The 18452-nt window shown below is 34.6% G+C and overlaps 1 protein-coding gene across 1 annotated transcript; it reads right to left on the reverse strand.

Annotated features, from left to right (window-relative positions):
- Nucleotides 1-7455: 7455 nt before the first annotated feature.
- LOC141721315 (uncharacterized) lies at nucleotides 7456-14793 on the reverse strand. The gene is made up of 9 exons (XM_074524179.1): nucleotides 14235-14793; nucleotides 13744-13792; nucleotides 13572-13650; nucleotides 13455-13500; nucleotides 13264-13362; nucleotides 10378-10446; nucleotides 9950-10283; nucleotides 9583-9728; nucleotides 7456-9505 (listed from the first exon to the last, which is right to left on the reverse strand). The coding sequence occupies exons 1-9, from the start codon at nucleotides 14673-14675 to the stop codon at nucleotides 8060-8062; spliced, it is 2709 nt and encodes a 902-aa protein (XP_074380280.1). The 5' UTR covers nucleotides 14676-14793; the 3' UTR covers nucleotides 7456-8059.
- Nucleotides 14794-18452: the final 3659 nt, after the last annotated feature.

Raw genomic sequence — 18452 nt, forward strand, 5'->3', positions numbered from 1 at the left:
TCGTGAAAGGTACCAGTGATGTTCATGGAGAAAAGGAATGAAATTATAAGAGTATGTACTGATTATCGGGAGTTTAACAAAATAATGAATAAGAAGAAATGAGACCCTATAAAGAATTGATTACTTATGAGACCTAATTTAAGAAGTATGTTATATATCGAGGATTAACTTAAGATGCGACCTGAGAAAATATCAGAGATTACGATTAAAGTGAGTTAAGAGCATTGCAAGCTCTGGTGATATTATGTGAAATGACGAGTGTATCAAGTGGCTATAAGGAATTAAGGAACGTGGTGAATAAGGAGTACTTGGATAAGCAAACTGTATTTATTGATAACATCCTCAACTACTCAAGGAATAAGAAAGTATGCGTGGGATGCCTAGGGATTTTTCTCCAAAGATCAGAAGGAAAGCAACTATACGTTGAGTCTTCAAGAATGAAATTTTGACTAAGGTTAACAAAAGATTCTGAATTAATCCATTAACAACCACCTAAGCAAAACCGTATGGTAACGGATGTTTTAGGCCGACAGAAAGGATTGGATATAATTAAGACCACCAAGGAGTTAATAAACGAATTGGAAAGAGTGAAATCTGAAGTTCAAATATTTGAAAAATAACAGTACAAGAAAATATGAGATTACTTTTCAGCCTTAACTGATGGAAAAGATTAAGAGATGTTCAAATGTTTGGAAATCAAGTTGAAAATGAGCACCGCCTATCATCCTTAAACGGAGAGACAAAGTACGAAAGTGATTCAGGAACTGTAAGATATATTGAGAGATTGAGTTTTTAAGAAAACACTGGAATGATTATCTATCATCGATGTCAGCTTTGGAATGCTACTTTACCAAGCTTCATGCGAACGCGAGTGTAGGTCCCCATTTTTTTTTATTATTAAGATAAAGTGAGAGAAAGGAAGTTGTTAAATTCTAAGTTAATTCTACACACCAAGAGCGTAGTGCTATTGGTTAAAGCAGCTCGGAGTAGACAAAGAAAGAAGACGAAATTGTATTGAGAGAAAGTATGAGTATAGAAATAGGACCAGTAGTGTTAGTAAAAGTGTCGTCTTGAAAGAGATTGGATAAGTTTGAGTAGAAGGGACAAGCTAAATCCTAAAATTTGTGAACCATTCGAGGTATTGATAAATATAGATAAAGTTGTTCATAAATGATATGACCGTCACACCCGTGTGCATACCTAATGTATTTTACTTGTCAATGTTAAAGTGGTAAGTATTGGGTTTGAATTAAGTGATTGATCAGAAAGCCAATGAGGCTCTTGTCCAAGTTGTTCTGCATATAGTGATCAATCCAAATTCTTGATCGTCAAAGGCAAGTCCTTGGAAATGAGTGCATACCTATTGTGAGTACGTTTGAACCCTCGAGTAGAAGGGTCTACTTAGAAATTAGAGTCAGATATGCTTGAAAAATATCCTCACTTGTGTAACTAGACCAGATTCTGAGGACATAATCTTTTTAAGGGAGGAAGGATATAACGACTCGTGTAATCCTTTTGAATTATTTAATTGTGCAATTATGGAAATTATTAAATAAATTAAATATGTGTGTTGGTTTTGACCGCTATGTGTTGTCTGATTATTATCCATATGTGATTTATAGTGTACCGGGTTGTCCGCGCGATTAATTATGGGATCATATTGAATTACATTCACTTTCAAAAGTGGATTTAGTGCAAATTTATTTGCATAAATATTGATAATATTTCTAAAATTATTTTTATGATTTTATAATTACAATAATTATTTTTAGGATTTTATAAAATTGAGAAATCAATATTTCATTAATTATTTATTTTTAAATGATTTTCTGAGTATGTTTAACGGTAAAATCTATATTTAATTCTAAAATTCTTCAAAAATTATGAAACTCATATTTATTTAATTTTTGAATATTCTGAGAATTTGAAAATTATTTTGAAAATTTTCGGGATTAATTTCACCCGCACGTTGTTTCGGTTATTTGTTAAAAGCGGGTATAAAGTGCACTTTGAAAATTGTTCTAAAATTTTGAAAATTACATTTTTATAAACTTCGGGATATTTTTAATATTTTAAAACTATTTTCGTAATTTTCTGAAATTATTTTAAGTGCAGCTCGGTTCGTTAATTGTGAAATGCGGGTATAAGTTGCGTTTCAAAAATACTTTTAAAATTATGGAAAATTTATTTTTAATAACTTTGAATTATTTGTGATATTTTAGAATTAATTTGGAATTTTTTCGGAATTATTTTATTCGTGCCTTAGTTCGTTAAATTGTAAATCGGGATAATATGAGTCTGTCAGAATAAGGGAAATGGCACGTGGCAGATGGTTACGGAGTAAATAGAAATGTGGCAGTATCTCAGGAACATTGTGCTGGTGTTGAGAAAATAAAAGAAATAATAAACATAATAAACATCAATCTCTTCTCCCCTGTCTCATACCCTCTCATTTCTCTCTTTGTTCGGCAGTTTCTCAACTTCTTCCTATTTACTTCCCCACTGTTCATGTTCCTTATTCCTCTCTAAATTAATCCCTCAAACCTCCCTCTCTTTTATGTGTTCTTTTCTTTTCTTCGGATTTTCCGCGGTTTCTGGTTATAGTCGGGAACCTAAAAGTGGACGATGGACTAAAGATTACCTAGTGGTCCGTCGACGAGCTCAGTAGAGTTTCAACAGGAAGACCTGAGTGTCAAAATCGAATCCAATGAGATCTAGTGGTTGGACGTTAGAGCCTGAGCAACAAAGTCGCCTCAGAGTTGATCAGTAATAGTTGTAAAGTCTTGTAAGTTAAAAAGGGATACAGTTGATAGCGAGGTTTCCCAGTTCAATGTACGAGCTAAGATTCCAGATTGAGTTGGATCGAGCTAGCAGAAGCTTATGGAGGTAGTGAGATAATAAGATTGTAAGAATAATTTTATTATCAGTTGTAAGTTAAATTAGTTGGGATTTGGTACGTTGTAATAATAATTAAGGTTGTGGCTTGTTTTCATACTTAAACCTGTTGCGATCCATGGATACATAGAGCAGGGTCATTGCAATTAATATTTCATATACAGGTTGATATATTGTGTTTGTGTTGTGTACCCCAAATTTCTGACCCGGGTTTGGAGGGCACCACAAACATAAAATCGAACTTTTAAACCTCTAAGATGTTAGAACAATTAAATTTTGTATTATATTTTTAACATTCCGCTCACTCAAAAACAAGTCTACTTTTTAGTCTAGATTTTATACTATACTTTTAACATTATTTCTATTTTTGAGTCGAACTAGAATCGAATCCTGAGACAATAATATAAGTAAATAATTAGATTAGATTATCTCATGGCTCTTCTTAACCCAAAAAAGTTATTTGATGATTAATTTTTGGTAATAATAGTCAAACAGTGATGCAAATTTATAAAATAATGACAAAAACAAATGAGGTGTAAAGCTTTAATTGGTACTATATGTAAATATGAAAGGCTAGTTCTCATAAAAAAATTCACATATAATTTTGTGAAAGAAAAATTCCGCACCTAATTTTTTTAATCTAACTACTTTTCATAAAAAAGCACTAACATATTTCATCTAATTTCAATTATCTTCATGTATTTCCACTTTGATTATTTTCATAAAAAAGCACTAACAACAATCTATTCGTACTAGTTCAGAGTACTTTCATTAAATAGATGAAAGATATTTGATCTGACAAAAAAGAGGATACTTATTTAGAAATGATAAACTAAAATATTTATTTGTATGTAACATGCAAAGATGTAGGTATCATTCAAGTAAATTTGAATGCGGAAAAGATTTTTTAATTTTCTGAATCCGTCGGTTGTTAGTCAATAGCTTATATAACAAGATGTAGAGCTATAGCCGAACCGAGCTGAACCGAGCTGAGCCGAGTTTTGATCGAACCGAAATGAGTTTTAGTTTTTTCTGACGAACCAAACCGAATCGAGCCGAGTTTTCTTAACGAACAGAAAACCATGTTCCAGCTCGATCTCGTTAAAGAACGGGCCGAACACGAGTTTTTATCGAACAAAATCGAGTCGAGCCGAACACGAGTTTTCTCCATCAAAACGAGCCGAGCCGAGCTGAGCTGAAGTAAAAAATTCTGCTTATAACACCTGTTGATTGTTAAAATAACAAACCAAATACTTTTATTTTTTTCTAAAATTTTTGTCATATCACTAAAATATATTGATCTTAACATCCGTACGGTTGGATCATTCATAAATAATTTTAAAAAAAATAAAATATTAATATGAGACTAAAAACTAGTTACAAGTGCTATTCAAACCATTGGTTGATTATTAAAATAACAAACAAAATAAATTTATTTATTTCAAAAAATTTTATCATATCACTAAAATATATAGATCTTAACATCTGTACGGTTGGATCATTCATAAATATTTTTAAAAAAATCGAAACATTAATACGAGACTAAATATTAGTTTCAAGTATAGGTCAAAACACCGGTTGACTATTAAAGTAACAAACCAAATACATTTATTTTTTTCTAAAAATTTTGTCATATCACTAAAATATATAGATCTTAACATCCGTACGGTTGGATCATTCATAAATATTTTTAAAAAAATTGAAACAATAATATGAGACTGAATACTAGTTAAAGGTACTGTTCAAACCATTGGTTGATTATCAAAATAACAAATCAAATACATTTATTTTTTTCTAAATTTTTTGTCATATCACTAAAATATATAGATCTTAACATCCGTACGGTTGAATTATTCATAAATATTTTTAAAAAAAATTGAAATATTAATACGAGACTAAACACTAGTTACAAGTATTGTTCAAACCATTGGTTGATTATCAAAATAACAAAGAAAATAATTTTTTTTTCTAAAATTTTTATCATACCACTAAAATATATAGATCTTAACATCCGTACGGTTGGATCATTCATAAATATTTTTAAAAAAATCGAAACATTAATACGAGACTAAACACTAGTTACAAGTATAGGTCAAAACACCGGTTGACTGTTAAAATAACAAACCAAATACATTTATTTTTTTTCTAAAATTTTTATCATATCACTAAAATATATAGATCTTAACATCCGTACGGTTGGATCATTCATAATTATTTTTAAAAAAATTGTAATATTAATATGAGACTAAACAGTAGTTACAAGTACTGTTCAAACCATTGGTTGATTATCAAAATAACAAACAAAATAAATTTACTTTTTTTTAATTTTTTATCATATCACTAAAATATATAGATTTTAACATCCGTACAGTTGGATCATTCATAAATATTTTTAAAAATCGAAACATTAATACGAGACTATACACTAGTTACAAGTATAGGTCAAAACATTGGTTGACTGTTAAAATAACAAACCAAATATATTTATTTCTTCTAAAAATTTTGTCATATCACTAAAATTAATAGATCTTAACATCCGTACGGTTGGATTATTCATAAATATTTTAAAAAAAAATCGAAACATCGATATGGGACTAAATAGAAGTACTGGTCAAAATACCGGTTAACTGTTAAAATAGTTAAAATAGCAAATCAAATATATTTAGTTTTACTAAACACTTAAATATATAAATCCTAACATTCGTACGGTTAGATGATTTATAAATAATTTTAAAAAAATCAAAACACCAATCAGGAAATAAATATTAATTACAAGTAGTAGTCAAATCACTTGTTAATTCTTAAAATATCAAAATAAAAAATTAATTTTTACTATCTGATTTTTTTTTCAAATTACTAAAATATATATTTTGACATTCTTATATGATTCAATAATTTAAAATTATTTATAAAAAATCTGAATAAAATTCATAATAATCAAATATATAAAATTAATTTTTTTTGAATTTTTTTTCGAGCGGAACCGAGCCGGGCTCGAGCCGAACATGCCAAAAGCTCGGCTCGAGCTCATTTTCTTAACAAACACATTTTTGTGTTCGAGTTCGAGCTCGAGCCCTTAATGAACCGAGTCCGTGACGAGCCGAGCTCGAGTTTGTTTGCGAACGGCTCGGTTCGCGAACAGCTCTAATAAGATGTATATATTTAAAATGATCTCCTTTATCTTTATTTTCATATTTAAAAAAAATCAAATCAGGGGCAAAAGTGTAATAAGAATGGACGGAAATAATAAGTGAAGCACTTTTCTGACTTTTTCCCATTAAAATATTTAATTTTAAATTCAATGTAAAGCAAAAATCTCACATTATTAGTATTTTCTACATAAAGTTACATACAGTAAAAAATTAGAGAGTATAAATATAAGATTTCAGTATATTCGACTCGATATATTATCATCTAACGATTTATCGTCCATTTTTTTAAAAAAATAACGACCTCCTTGATTTTGAAGGTGGATCCGTCACCGGTCAAAGGATGAAAGCTTCTTAGTAGAAAATACTATGATTAGTCGTAGAAATTGTGCAGTACATGTACACGAAGACAAAAATGAACAAGAACGCCAGAGTCATTGATAAAGAAAGAGTAGTTGATTTGAGAACATATGGTTATAAAATAAACCGCGTGTGCGATTTGTCAACACAATAAGCTACTATATTCATTCCTCCTATATTGTCGATTCTAGAAACAGGCTTGATTTATAGACATGTTTGATATTTTTATTGACTACATAACCGATTTAAAGCCATCCTCCTTTGACTTGAATTAGCTTTTGCCTTAACCTATTACTAACCCACATTCTGATTTTTTCAACGTCCCTTCATTCGTTTAAGTTTCCTCCTGCTATAAATATATTGGGCGCACACGCAAACACAAACATTATTCATCTTATGACCAAAAAACTCTCCGAAACCATGGCATTGTTGAACAATTTCTTCTTCAACTGCTTTCAGGAGAGCTCGCCTCATGCGTCCAGGCCGCAATATGTCTGCACCGGAGATGTTTGTGTTTTGCGCGATCCCAAATCATCGGAGGCTATTAAAATGAACAAGACCAAACGGAAGCTTATCTCGCCTTTTAGGCGACCAAGGAGAAAGAACATCTTCAAAAATGGTGCTGCTGGATGATTTCTTCTGGATCGTCTTTTCGATGTGAAGAACCAAAAGTTTTTAACTTTCGATGAGAATAGAAGCTGCAACGATCATGCATGTTGTCGCGGTGATTAGCTTAACCTGACCAATCATTCGATCATAACAAAGTGTTGGTGGCAGACATTATTTCTTCTTGGAATTTACTCCGATTCTCGATATTTCATGTTACAAATTTAAATATCAATGACATATATTTTCATCTGCCTTTGGTTAAATCAATGCACATTTTCTTTGTTCTTTGGCTGATTATTTGACTTCATTGTCCGCTTTCTTCACCAACAATGGTATTTTTTTCTCATTCTTTTTGCTGAATGAACAAAGGTATTTTCCCTGAATGAACGGTAATATCAAATATATTGAACACTAATTATAAATAAAAATATTCATTCAGCCATCTAAACCAAAATACTGATAATTGACTTCAAGAAGGGAAACAAATTCTCATAGACATATTTCATTTCATACAGTAAAACCAGATTATATTATAGATTCTGAAAGTTGAAACTGCAAATTGCAGAAAGGGCCAATATATGTAAAAAAAACTTTCCAGGCGTCAAATTACCCCTGTAATTATCATCAGCCTGCTAATGCTTTTAAATTAACTTAGCTTCCCTATATCATTGCAATTTAAATCCTTTGTTCAGCAGTTATCCATACTTAAACAGAGAGAATAATAACTGGCACTGCATACAAAGAATACCACCGAGATCTTGAGCCGAGCTTATTTCTGAGCAAACCTGAATCTTCATGGTCGATCTAAATTAATTGACCAAAACTCACTGTATACAACCCAATTCACTGGGATTTTTACTAAGTTTTTCCAGAGGTACATCCGTACTAAAATTGATCCTAAAACTGGATTAAGCCTGAAGCTCAATCGCCATTCAACCTACATGACTGTCTCCAACTGAAGGTAGATGGTGAACATATAGGCAACAGAGGATAGCCAATCAAATTGCTCCAAACTCTTTCTCCCTACTGATGCAAAACTGAGCGACCTACAGTTGCAGAGCTAAGTCTGGTTGTTGTGTATCCACCAGAACTCCTGAAGATTGCCTTGCGGGAGACCCTGACGACTGATATCCGATATTTAAATCTGGAGGAAGTGACTCTTGCTTTTGTCTAGGCTGCGATTGTGGATTAGGGCCCCTCCAGGGAGCCTGCATCTGGAATCTAGACAAATCGGGTGATACCAGTTGAGAGAAGCCCATAGGCTGGCGTTGAAATTGACCTTCATTAACTCTGACAGGTTGTGGCACAAAGGCATGCATTGGAAAATTGCTTTTATCAGGATGAAACTGAATCGCATTAGCTGGATATTCTCCCCGGAACCGTGAAATATGTGGCTGGTGATCACGAGCATTATACACTGGATCCGCAGAGAACTGACCTTTGTGAGCATTGGCGTTTTCTGCTGCTGGCTTGAACCCTCCTGCTCCTATGGACATCCATGCACGAGCAGCAGCTGCTGCAGCATTGCTTGAATCTTCTCTATTCGCCAATGGACTTGATAAAACTGTAGACCTTATATCGATCGGAGAATGATTTAAACTATGCTGATGTTGATCTTTCTCAGTTAACATTCTCATCAGCTGAACTGGGTCGCTCAGTCCTTGCTCCTGACTATGGGGAAAATAGGTTTCTGTTCCGCCCTTCTGTTTCGAATTACTAGAGGTTGAGATGACCATCCTATTATCTATGACACTAGTCCTTGCTTGTCCATTCAGCACCCTTCCAGCAAAAACTCCATTGACAATCTGTTGTTTAGAGACGGCAGGTTGCAGAGTGCTCCTGTTCAGTGAAACTGTTTCCACTGACTTGGCATCTAGGGTTTCAGGAGCTCTTAACATTGTCTTCCCTCCCTCAGCATCAGCTAACCTATGGTTGGAAAAGAGTGGAGAACTCAGTCCAACATGATTTGAGACTTTTTTTTCAGGTTCAGCAAAAGTTTGGGACTGCGCGGTCTGCTGCTGATATGTGGCTCTATGATCAGTATGTCTGGTCCTTGGCGAAGAGACGAACGATGATTTTCCATCTAAACTAGTTACCCTGAGAGGCTCTTCCTTCACCGAAACTCGGACGCTGGAACTAGAATTAATAGGTCGAGCTTCAGAAAGAGCTGACAATGGCGGCTCCGCTGAGGTAGATCCTGTAATAGGAGTCTCCTTGCCTGATAATGGGGCTCTGACAGCCCTCAACTCTTTCGTCATTTCAGAAGTGTAAGGAAACCTCTGTGGGACAGAATCTTTCAGGTTGCGATTCTCAAGCATCAATACAGGCGTTGGAAGTGGCTCGTATTCACCAACCCAACCCCGCCCATATTTAAACCCTTCAGGCAGAGCCTGCTCAATCCTTTGCGATGCAACTTTCCAAGCTACAGAGCCAAGGGTTGCGGCAAAGCGAGCAAGGCTCCAAGCATAAGAATGGTCTGCATTAACCCCAACCTGTTTATAGAAATTAATATCACATGAGCAAGAACATTCTAATTACACAAACCAATATTACACTTAACATTACTTACAGGAATCAGTTGCTTGCTTTCGCCCTCAAAAGTTGTAAAAATTGACTCTGATGATGTTGCTGAAGGAATTGATATATTGTATGTAGCTCGACGGTTCTCATCAAGCACAGATGCCTTCCTTGCAGGCTTTGATAAGAGACCTTTCCCTGCCAATAGAAAATGGAAAGAACAGAGGTTAAACATGCTGTATTGTAGTAAGCTTGCAAAGATAATTGTTGAGCATTAAGATTAAAATTTAGACTAACGTGAACATTTTTAAAACTATTTTTCATGGAAACTGCCTTGGTGTTTAATATATTTACAAATTACAATCCAATTCCATGGACAAAAGTATATTCGTCGTGCTTGTAACAATTCAAATAGTTACCTGATGCTAGTTCTTCTCCCCTGTCCATAATGTTGTCAGTTGAAGGCACATTTCCTTCTACGATCTTATCAAAACTGCTAGGCTTCTCACAAACCACGGCTTGGGGTAAATTGGAACCATTTGCAACATCTCCTGCCATTGCAAGAGTAGCTCCAGAGGAGAAATCAGAGCCAACAGGTTCTTGCAATGTACGGCTTATTGGTTTCTTTATTTGCTTTTTAGGAAAAGAGTTACATGTTGTCTTCTCTTCTACCTTGAGCTCTTTCTCAGGGTAATCAAGCTCATTCCTTAACCTTTGAAATTTTCTTCTTGCCAACTCTTGAATAGAGAATGCCTTCCAAACATATCATAGAATCATAGAAATAACTTATACCATTGCAAGTTATTAATACAACCTAAAGGACCATACAAAATTGTTACACTCTTACCTGCTTAAAGTATATGGTATCTGAAGAATTGTATTGCATTGCATTTTCACATATCAGAAACACATCATGCTGCATTGAGGGGTCAGAAATAAAGCTCTTGTAAGAATACAAAGATATCACAAGTAATTATTAAGACTACTGTGGTGAATGAAGGTTTTTAAAGTGAAATGCATGTCACAGATTCTAATTAGCTTGTTATCTGCGTTAAATATTTGTGAAAAGCTGTGACATGTCTATGAAAACAGATTATACAAACGAAGGCCTGGCAAAACCACTAAGTAACAAGTTGCTTCAGGTAATAGAAAACAAATAATTGCAGTTACAAATATATGAAGTTAAAATTAATCATAACCATATATAAAGGGGAGGATACACAAAGAACAGGGTAAATAATCAGTACCTAGGACCTTATCCCTCGTCATATATTTTTTACAACACTTGTTACAGTTCGGGTAATATATATAAGAGAACTGGTATTTATTAGTAAAATAAATATAGCTCGTCTTGTTTCATTAATATTCACCAAAATAGTAATACTTACTCTAAAGATTCAAAATGATCAGGAATTTCCATAATTTTTAACATCATCCATAAAAAAGTTCAAAATTTGAGGGGTTGTACATGAAAACATCCTCTTTTACGTATGCTTGATTTTGGTTTGGTTATACTTAAAATTTTTTAAAACAGCTTTTTTAAAAGGTCCCACCGAATGTGCATTGCTGGCTATATGCTTTACAACAACATTCGAACTGAAAGTTGCGTATGCAGCCTAATGGGTAAAATTTATTGTGGCATGGCTAATTTTTAGGAGGCTAACTGCTTATATGCCTAACAATAATGCATATCAACCGTAGATGGAATCCATCAGCACCATATATCAGCTTACGCTATGTATTAGGCAGGTAGGTGCCACACCACCTAGATGACAATTGACGCCTACTAACTAGGTGGGGTATGTAACTAGATTATTTCACACCTGTGAAGATCCGGTTTTAATTTTTCACTTTCATTTCTTTTCCTAAAATACAACACTTTCTATAATTGGAGTCATATAATATCATATTGCAATTTATTAGTAGAAAATATTGGTTTGTCTTGATTAGTTGTACTATATGTACAAAAATAGCACTCCCTCTGTTCCACCCATTGTTTACATCGCATGGAGGACCAGATAAACAGTAAAAAAGGGGACATATTGGTAGGTCCTCTGAAGATTAACAAAGAACATTCTGCTATTTATTGAAATGTAAAAACAAAGGAACATTAAACAGGAAACGCAAAGAAATCAGAAATGGATGGGAAGTACGAGTAATATTTAGTCTAGGGAATCCAAAAGAGAACAGGAATTTTATATTTATCAATATCTTCCAAAAAAAATCTTAAAAAGCACAGGGCGGTTTACACGGAAATATTCACACTTGTATATGCTTGGTCTTATTTACTTTTAGTTAAAAGTACTAAAATGGAAATCTCTAGAGGGCCACGTCGGTACATGCTTTTCAGCAACCAGTAGTCTAATTGACAGTTGATAGCGGATGAGATTTGTTGCGGCATGCTTAATTATTAGGCAGCTAACTGCTTATACACCTAATAATAATGTTTATCAACTGTAGATGGGATTTGTCAGCGCATGTAAAAAACATCATGCAATGAGCAATGGAAGTGCAAGTACTACTGGTGGCTTGGTGCTGGGTGGGAAGGCGACTTGAAGGAGAGGTGAAATAGATGATTTCATTCTCAATCGAATATTTACCAACTTTATCCAACACGGACAAGTCTCCATATACAATACAAAAGAATTTTTTTTTCAGCTCACTACCTAGACAGCTCCCTCCCTAAAACTTTCATGCTACTATAAACCTGTCTATCTGGAAGGAAGGATTCAATGAACGATCATAATCTCATCGTCTACTCTATTGCACACCGAACGATATGAATATAAACGTCCGATACGAGCAAGTTAGAGAGACACTCCATGTGTAACAGAAGGCACATGCAAACTGAAGTAAGAAAGAGGTACTGGATTTAACTAATACACTTTCAGAGGATAGAGCTACTAGTCAGCGGATATCCACTGCCCATTTCAAACTCACAAGATGCTATGATAAAAAAGAATTCCATTCTAGTGGTTACCTATATAGTACTCCCCCAGTCCCTTCCAATTGTTTACAATTCTGAGGAAGTGTCCGGCACGCATTTTAAGGTGCATAAAAAGTATAGTTATGTAACTTATTTTTACAATTTTCTTTTTCTGAATAAAAGTTGAATATTTTAATTTTTATTCAGAAAAACAAAATTGTAAAAAAAAAATTACAGAACTATACTTTATATGCACCTTAAAATGCGTGTCGGGCACTCTTTAAAAAATGTAAACAATTGAAAGGCACGGAGGGAGTATAAATCTAGTTGATCAAAATACGCACTAGCATTGAAAGAGATATTAAAACAAGTAAAACCTTTTCAGAACCTCCTGGTACGACACGGTTAAAATTTAAAACAGGCATAGACTAGCTCCGTATTTTATAAATTTATAGATGCTTGCAATACAAACATTTATGTTTGCTTTTTTAGCTTCAAAATGTGGACTATAAAAAACAAGAAGCAAAGGCAATTCCCTGGAAAAAAATGCTGAAATGGCCGGAAGTATTAAATAGTTCTGGAGCCAAAAAAGGAAACAGCTTGCATTTATTAAAAAAATAACGGGAAAAAACATTGAATAGATTTATGTATATGCTTAAATTCAGGAGAGGGAAAAATAAAATAAACATAGAAGTTGGTTCCAAAAACAATTGCATCATAAAATTGTGTTCAAGTAAGAAACGGAAGTACTGTGATTAAACATACAGATTGTATAATCAAACTTTGAAGTAAACAAAAGGCACCCACCTCAAATTGTTCGAAGGTTGAATATTTGCCAGTCCCTAGTTTCTTCCTCACAGTGGAGAAGTCCATTGGGTTCTTGATGACTTCATGATAATCAGGAAGCTAGCAGACAAGTAAAGCTACATATCAACTTCATTATAAGAAAAAGCCTTCCAAACAGCATTTAGACAGAAAAACATGGAGAGAAAGAACACCTCTTCAGGATCCACAGGCTCAGCATAAACACCATAAATATCTTTCCTGCCACAACCAAAGTAATTTAACAACATTGTACAAACTGCATCAAATCAACCAATACCAAAAACACCTACTTCTGAAGTTTGTCAAGAATCAACTCCAAAGTCTTCTTTTCAGGCAACGGAAGCCCAGATGAACAATCCACCGGAGTTCCTAATAACACAACAAAATCAAAATCAGCACCCAAAAAACCCCAATGTGACCTTACAATATAATACCCAACACAGCACCCTGACCCATACCAACCTGGAACAGAGTCCATCCCTTTTGCCTCTACTTTCTCCTCGCTTTTCACCTGTCAAACTCAACAAAAATATAAAACTTAAAAAACAAAACAATAAATGGTACACAAGCAATACAAACAAGACACAGAAGCTTCACAGTGTGTGTGCCTAGAGAGAGAAAGTGTAGAGAGAGAAAAAAGTGGGGGAGTGTGATCAGATTCTGTGGGGATTAGTTTTTTTTGACACTTGACCTGACGTTTAAGTGCAATCGTTCCCGACATATAATACATTTAACTCCCCCTATATATCTGCATCTATAATTAGACTCGTACACATACAACACCACAAAACACTAGAAAATGCACGCAACTCAACACTCTCAAATCTTTGAACAACACTGTGGACACTCTCACTCACTCATCAGTCTCACTTACTCATCACGTACTTATTCACGATCATCACTTACTTATTCACGCAGATCCAAAAGTTAGTTATATATTAGTGTGTTAATACCTCATCATTATTATCATCATCACAACTATCAACAACATCATTATCATCTTCTTCTTCTTCATCCACGTCATCATCCTCGTCATCATCGACTCCGTCGTCGTCAATTTTCCTCTTCTTCGCCGCCTTACCTTCCGAAGAAGACGGAGACACACGCCGAGTCGCACTCGGTGGCGACTCAGCACCGCCGCAACTCTGTAACTTAAGCAACATCATCAGTTTCTTATCTCTCCGATCATTTTCGTCATCGTCGTCGTAGTAATCGAAGTCTTCGTCGATATAATCGTCGAAATCGAAGGTGTACCGTACATTTCTCCGGCGACCGCTCCGCCGAAGTTGCCGTTCAGTATCCGATGACTTCACCGGAGTTGAATCGGAGCTCCGGTGAGCAAGATCTGCCTTGGACGGTCGACCTTTCTTCTTTCTCTTCACGATCTGTACCATCTCTCTCTAGATTCTCTCTCTAGGTTAAACTCTGTAAGTAATAATACACACACAATTTTCTCTCTCTCTCTAGAGATAGATACAGTTTTTTATCTCTATAGACTATTAAATAACTCCATTATTATTACTTACCTTTTCTAGAGACAAGTGGATGACTTTTTGGAATTTTCGAGGCCATCTTTATTAGTGTCTGTTTGCGAAATTGTTAGAAAATATAAGAGGATATTTAACGGCGTCGTTTTGAAGTGAAGAACGAGGACTTGACGGCGTTAAACTGCCCGTTTGCCTGCCCTGTCGTGTACTAAAACATTGCCCGGATTGACCAGGTATTCACATGTCTTTTGCCCGGATTGACTAGGTAGATTTTTTAGAGGGAATTTTTGAATTATGTTTTTGGCAAGAATATTAATAAATTCAATAAATTTAAAACAAAACTTGTACTAAGTACAGTTTAAGCATCGAACTAGCATTAATGAACAATTATATATTCCAGCATTTATTTTCCAGCTAAATTTTGTATGCCACATTTTTTCAGGCATATTTGAAAGAGTAATGGTTCGACTGTTTTTCAAAGAATGAGGTGATCTTTTATTTTATTTTTAAAAAAGTTTTGGAATTAGAGAAAATCGAATTTATAATCACAAACAAGAGAGTTATGTCATGTCATCGCTCTAATATCACATTTTTTAGTTATACAATCAATTTTATTAATATGGGACGGGTCCAATTAAACACTCATTCATTTGAAATATTTTAAGATATTTTCCTATTTAAAATAACAAGCGTGATTTTATAACATATTTTAAGACTTACAACATTTCTTAAATTGAAATTTAGTAATATTGTTACCCTTTTTTTGGTGCAAGGTATATTGATACTTTAAAATAAAATCAAACATATGAAGTAAATCTCGCTTAATGTAGGTTATATAGGAAGGATAAGGTATACGTAATTTTTCCCTTATTTCGAAAAATGAAGAGATAATTTTCAGAAATACTCTTGGCTTTTGTGTGAGCATGCATACATTGTGTAAAAAGTGAAAGTTAACGATAGATCGAATACTTGACAGGATGAAGTAGCAATTTCAAACAAACAAAATTTATTCACATAATTGTATAATTCGAGATAGTAAATGAGCTCGTCGTGTTATTCACATGGGAGTTACCTAGATATGAACGCATTTTTCTCATTAACAAGACTCTAATATCTGAACCTTATCTGAACCTTATCTGAACCTTATCTGAACCTGCTCAATTAAATATCTCGAATGGAATGCATTTACACGATAAATGCAAGTCCAAGATTCAAAATGATGACAATGAACATCCATCAAAACTGGAATTTGGCTTTCTACCCACGATATTGTCATCCAACCCCTTTAGAGCAAGTCCAACAGCTCCCTTAAACATGCTCTTAACTCCAAATATAAGAAATATAACAAAAAAATGCACTCCAACAGTGTCTTAGTAGTTCCTTATATCACTAAGACAATTCTCTCATGCCTTATCTTTAAGGAATCACAAGTTATCCCTTATTTCATTTTTGTCAATAAAAAATTAATTTCTTTCTCTTCTTTTTAGTTCTTTTCTCTCTCTTCCTTTCATATCTCATTCAAATTTATTATTATTATAATAATAAGGAATGAAAATAAGGATCATTATTGGAGTTTAAATTCAAAATCATGTCTTAAATCACTAAGAGTTAATATTTTATAATATTTATAAGAAACTTGTTAAGATACTGTTGGACTTACTCTTACACCCGACACAAAATCAATGAAAACACACATAAAATACCATTATTTTGTATATCGCAATACATGTCAGATTCTTGTCTTTAGATGATAGAAAACTCACGATGTCACAATCGAAGTGAATGATGAACATAGATTTAATACAACCCTAATATCCAAGAAATTTTGTTGAATGATCACTATTGACGGAGGAATTTGGTAACAATAAAGATTGAGGTTTCTCGCCGAAATTAAGATCTATGACGGTGGTTCTTCGCCGGAAAATCAATCGGTGTGTGGTGGTTTGTGGTTGTTTTAGGCTGAGATTGATCAGAGTAAGTGGTGGCTCCCTTATCAGCTCTCAACTTTTTACCACTCTCAATGTGCCTACGTACCCTTTATATAGGGATCAAGCCTGACGTAGTTCTTGGGGAACAAGAAATCTAATGGGCTTAGACTTCTTATTCCTTGGCCCGGTAGAAGCCCATCCAGAATCCATCTACTGCTAGCTTTAGGAATGTCCAACTATGAGGCCCAACCGCGAAGGCCCAAGACTCGTCTGTAATCATAGGACTTCATGGATAGTGCATCTCCCTGCGCAAGGATTTACGGACGCGGGTATAGCCACGGTTCACCCCAAATGTCGGACGCGTCCCTGTCCCCCGAATGAGGATAACCCACCAGATAGCAGGACAAGTGATCCCAAGCTTTTGGGTGCAAAGTGCAGGATGACTCCAAAGTTCTCCAACGAGGACACCCATTGAATACAAGAACAGAGTTCCCAAAGCACACACCAACGTTAACCCCACATCCCCAACGAGGACACCCGTTGAATACATGAGGAGGCCTTCAATCATCAGGCATACCCCTGGAGGCCTTCAAGCTTTTCACGGACATCCCCCCCTTGACCGTCTCAAGGAGGGAATTCTTCAATGAGTACCTGGAACAAATACGTTAGTAGATATAATCATCCATTGCTCCCTTCCAAGCATGTTTTTCCCTAAGTTATCCTCATGAGGATGCATTGACCAAACATAGGACGCGTCCTAAGCATATATTGTTTGCGCGCGTCCTCACCTTCGTGAAGCCTGTATTGTTTTCTCAACAACTACCTCTCACATCATTCCACAGATACAGGACACGTCCTAAGCATGACAAGCACATCCTCCAGCCTCCATTGTCAAAAAGACCGCAATTGCCAGATATTTTCACCATGGTGGACGCGTCTTACATCCTTTGTTAGTCCCTAACAATGCAACCAGAATTACAGAAGGGGGGTTGAATGGAATTCTTGAAACTTTTTCTTGGTTTAAAAGTGTTCTAACTTAAAATATATATCTGTGTGAATTGATTTGCAAAGTGCGGAATAATAACTTGGAATGAATCAAAACACAAGTAATTAAAAACACAAGTCTTTAAAAACTTTCTGGTAGATTTAAATGTAACCACCAGATATATATATTATATCAAGAGAACTCTATGTAACTAAATTAGCTCACAGCTGCTTACAAATATGAACAACTAAGTTTTCAGAGAAATGCTAAGAATTCAGCTTACAAATGTTTCTCTAAGAATTTTCTTGCTTAGTGTTCTTCTTGTTGTTCTATTTGCTACTTCATGGTTTATATATCACCAAGATTACAAAGTAATAAGACAGGATAATAAAATAAAATCTATCAAGTCTAATACTCTGCTGCTTCATTACTCTATTCCAGCATCTTTGAATATCTTCATAATAGCATGGAAATGGCAATGCTTCTTTGTTCTCTAAAACTCAATTGAATAGGATTCCACATTCCTTTTGCATACACTCGACGCACGTAACTGTGTTGTCACTATCAACAGATATTTGAATTGATCATCCATTGAGTACATGATCATCCGTCGAGTTGTCTTGTTGATCATCCGTCGAGTAGCTTTGTTGATCATCCGTCGAGTAGCAATCTAGCACTTGACTTCATTTCATTTATGCAGAATTATAAGACATCATCTATGTACAATTAATCAACTTATTCTGCATATCTAATTAAAGTCAACATGACTTA

This window comes from Apium graveolens, chromosome 4, assembly GCF_009905375.1.
Source record: "Apium graveolens cultivar Ventura chromosome 4, ASM990537v1, whole genome shotgun sequence".
Taxonomy (NCBI): domain Eukaryota; kingdom Viridiplantae; phylum Streptophyta; class Magnoliopsida; order Apiales; family Apiaceae; genus Apium; species Apium graveolens.

Coding starts and splice junctions, on each gene's coding strand:
- LOC141721315 (XM_074524179.1), bottom strand. CDS start 14,675: ATGGTACAGATCGTGAAGAGAAAGAAGAAAGGTCGACCGTCCAAGGCA. Junction 13,793..14,234: donor ATGATGATAATAATGATGAG/GTATTAACACAC, acceptor TGAGTTTGACAG/GTGAAAAGCGAGGAGAAAGT. Junction 13,501..13,571: donor ATTCTTGACAAACTTCAGAA/GTAGGTGTTTTT, acceptor TGGTTGTGGCAG/GAAAGATATTTATGGTGTTT.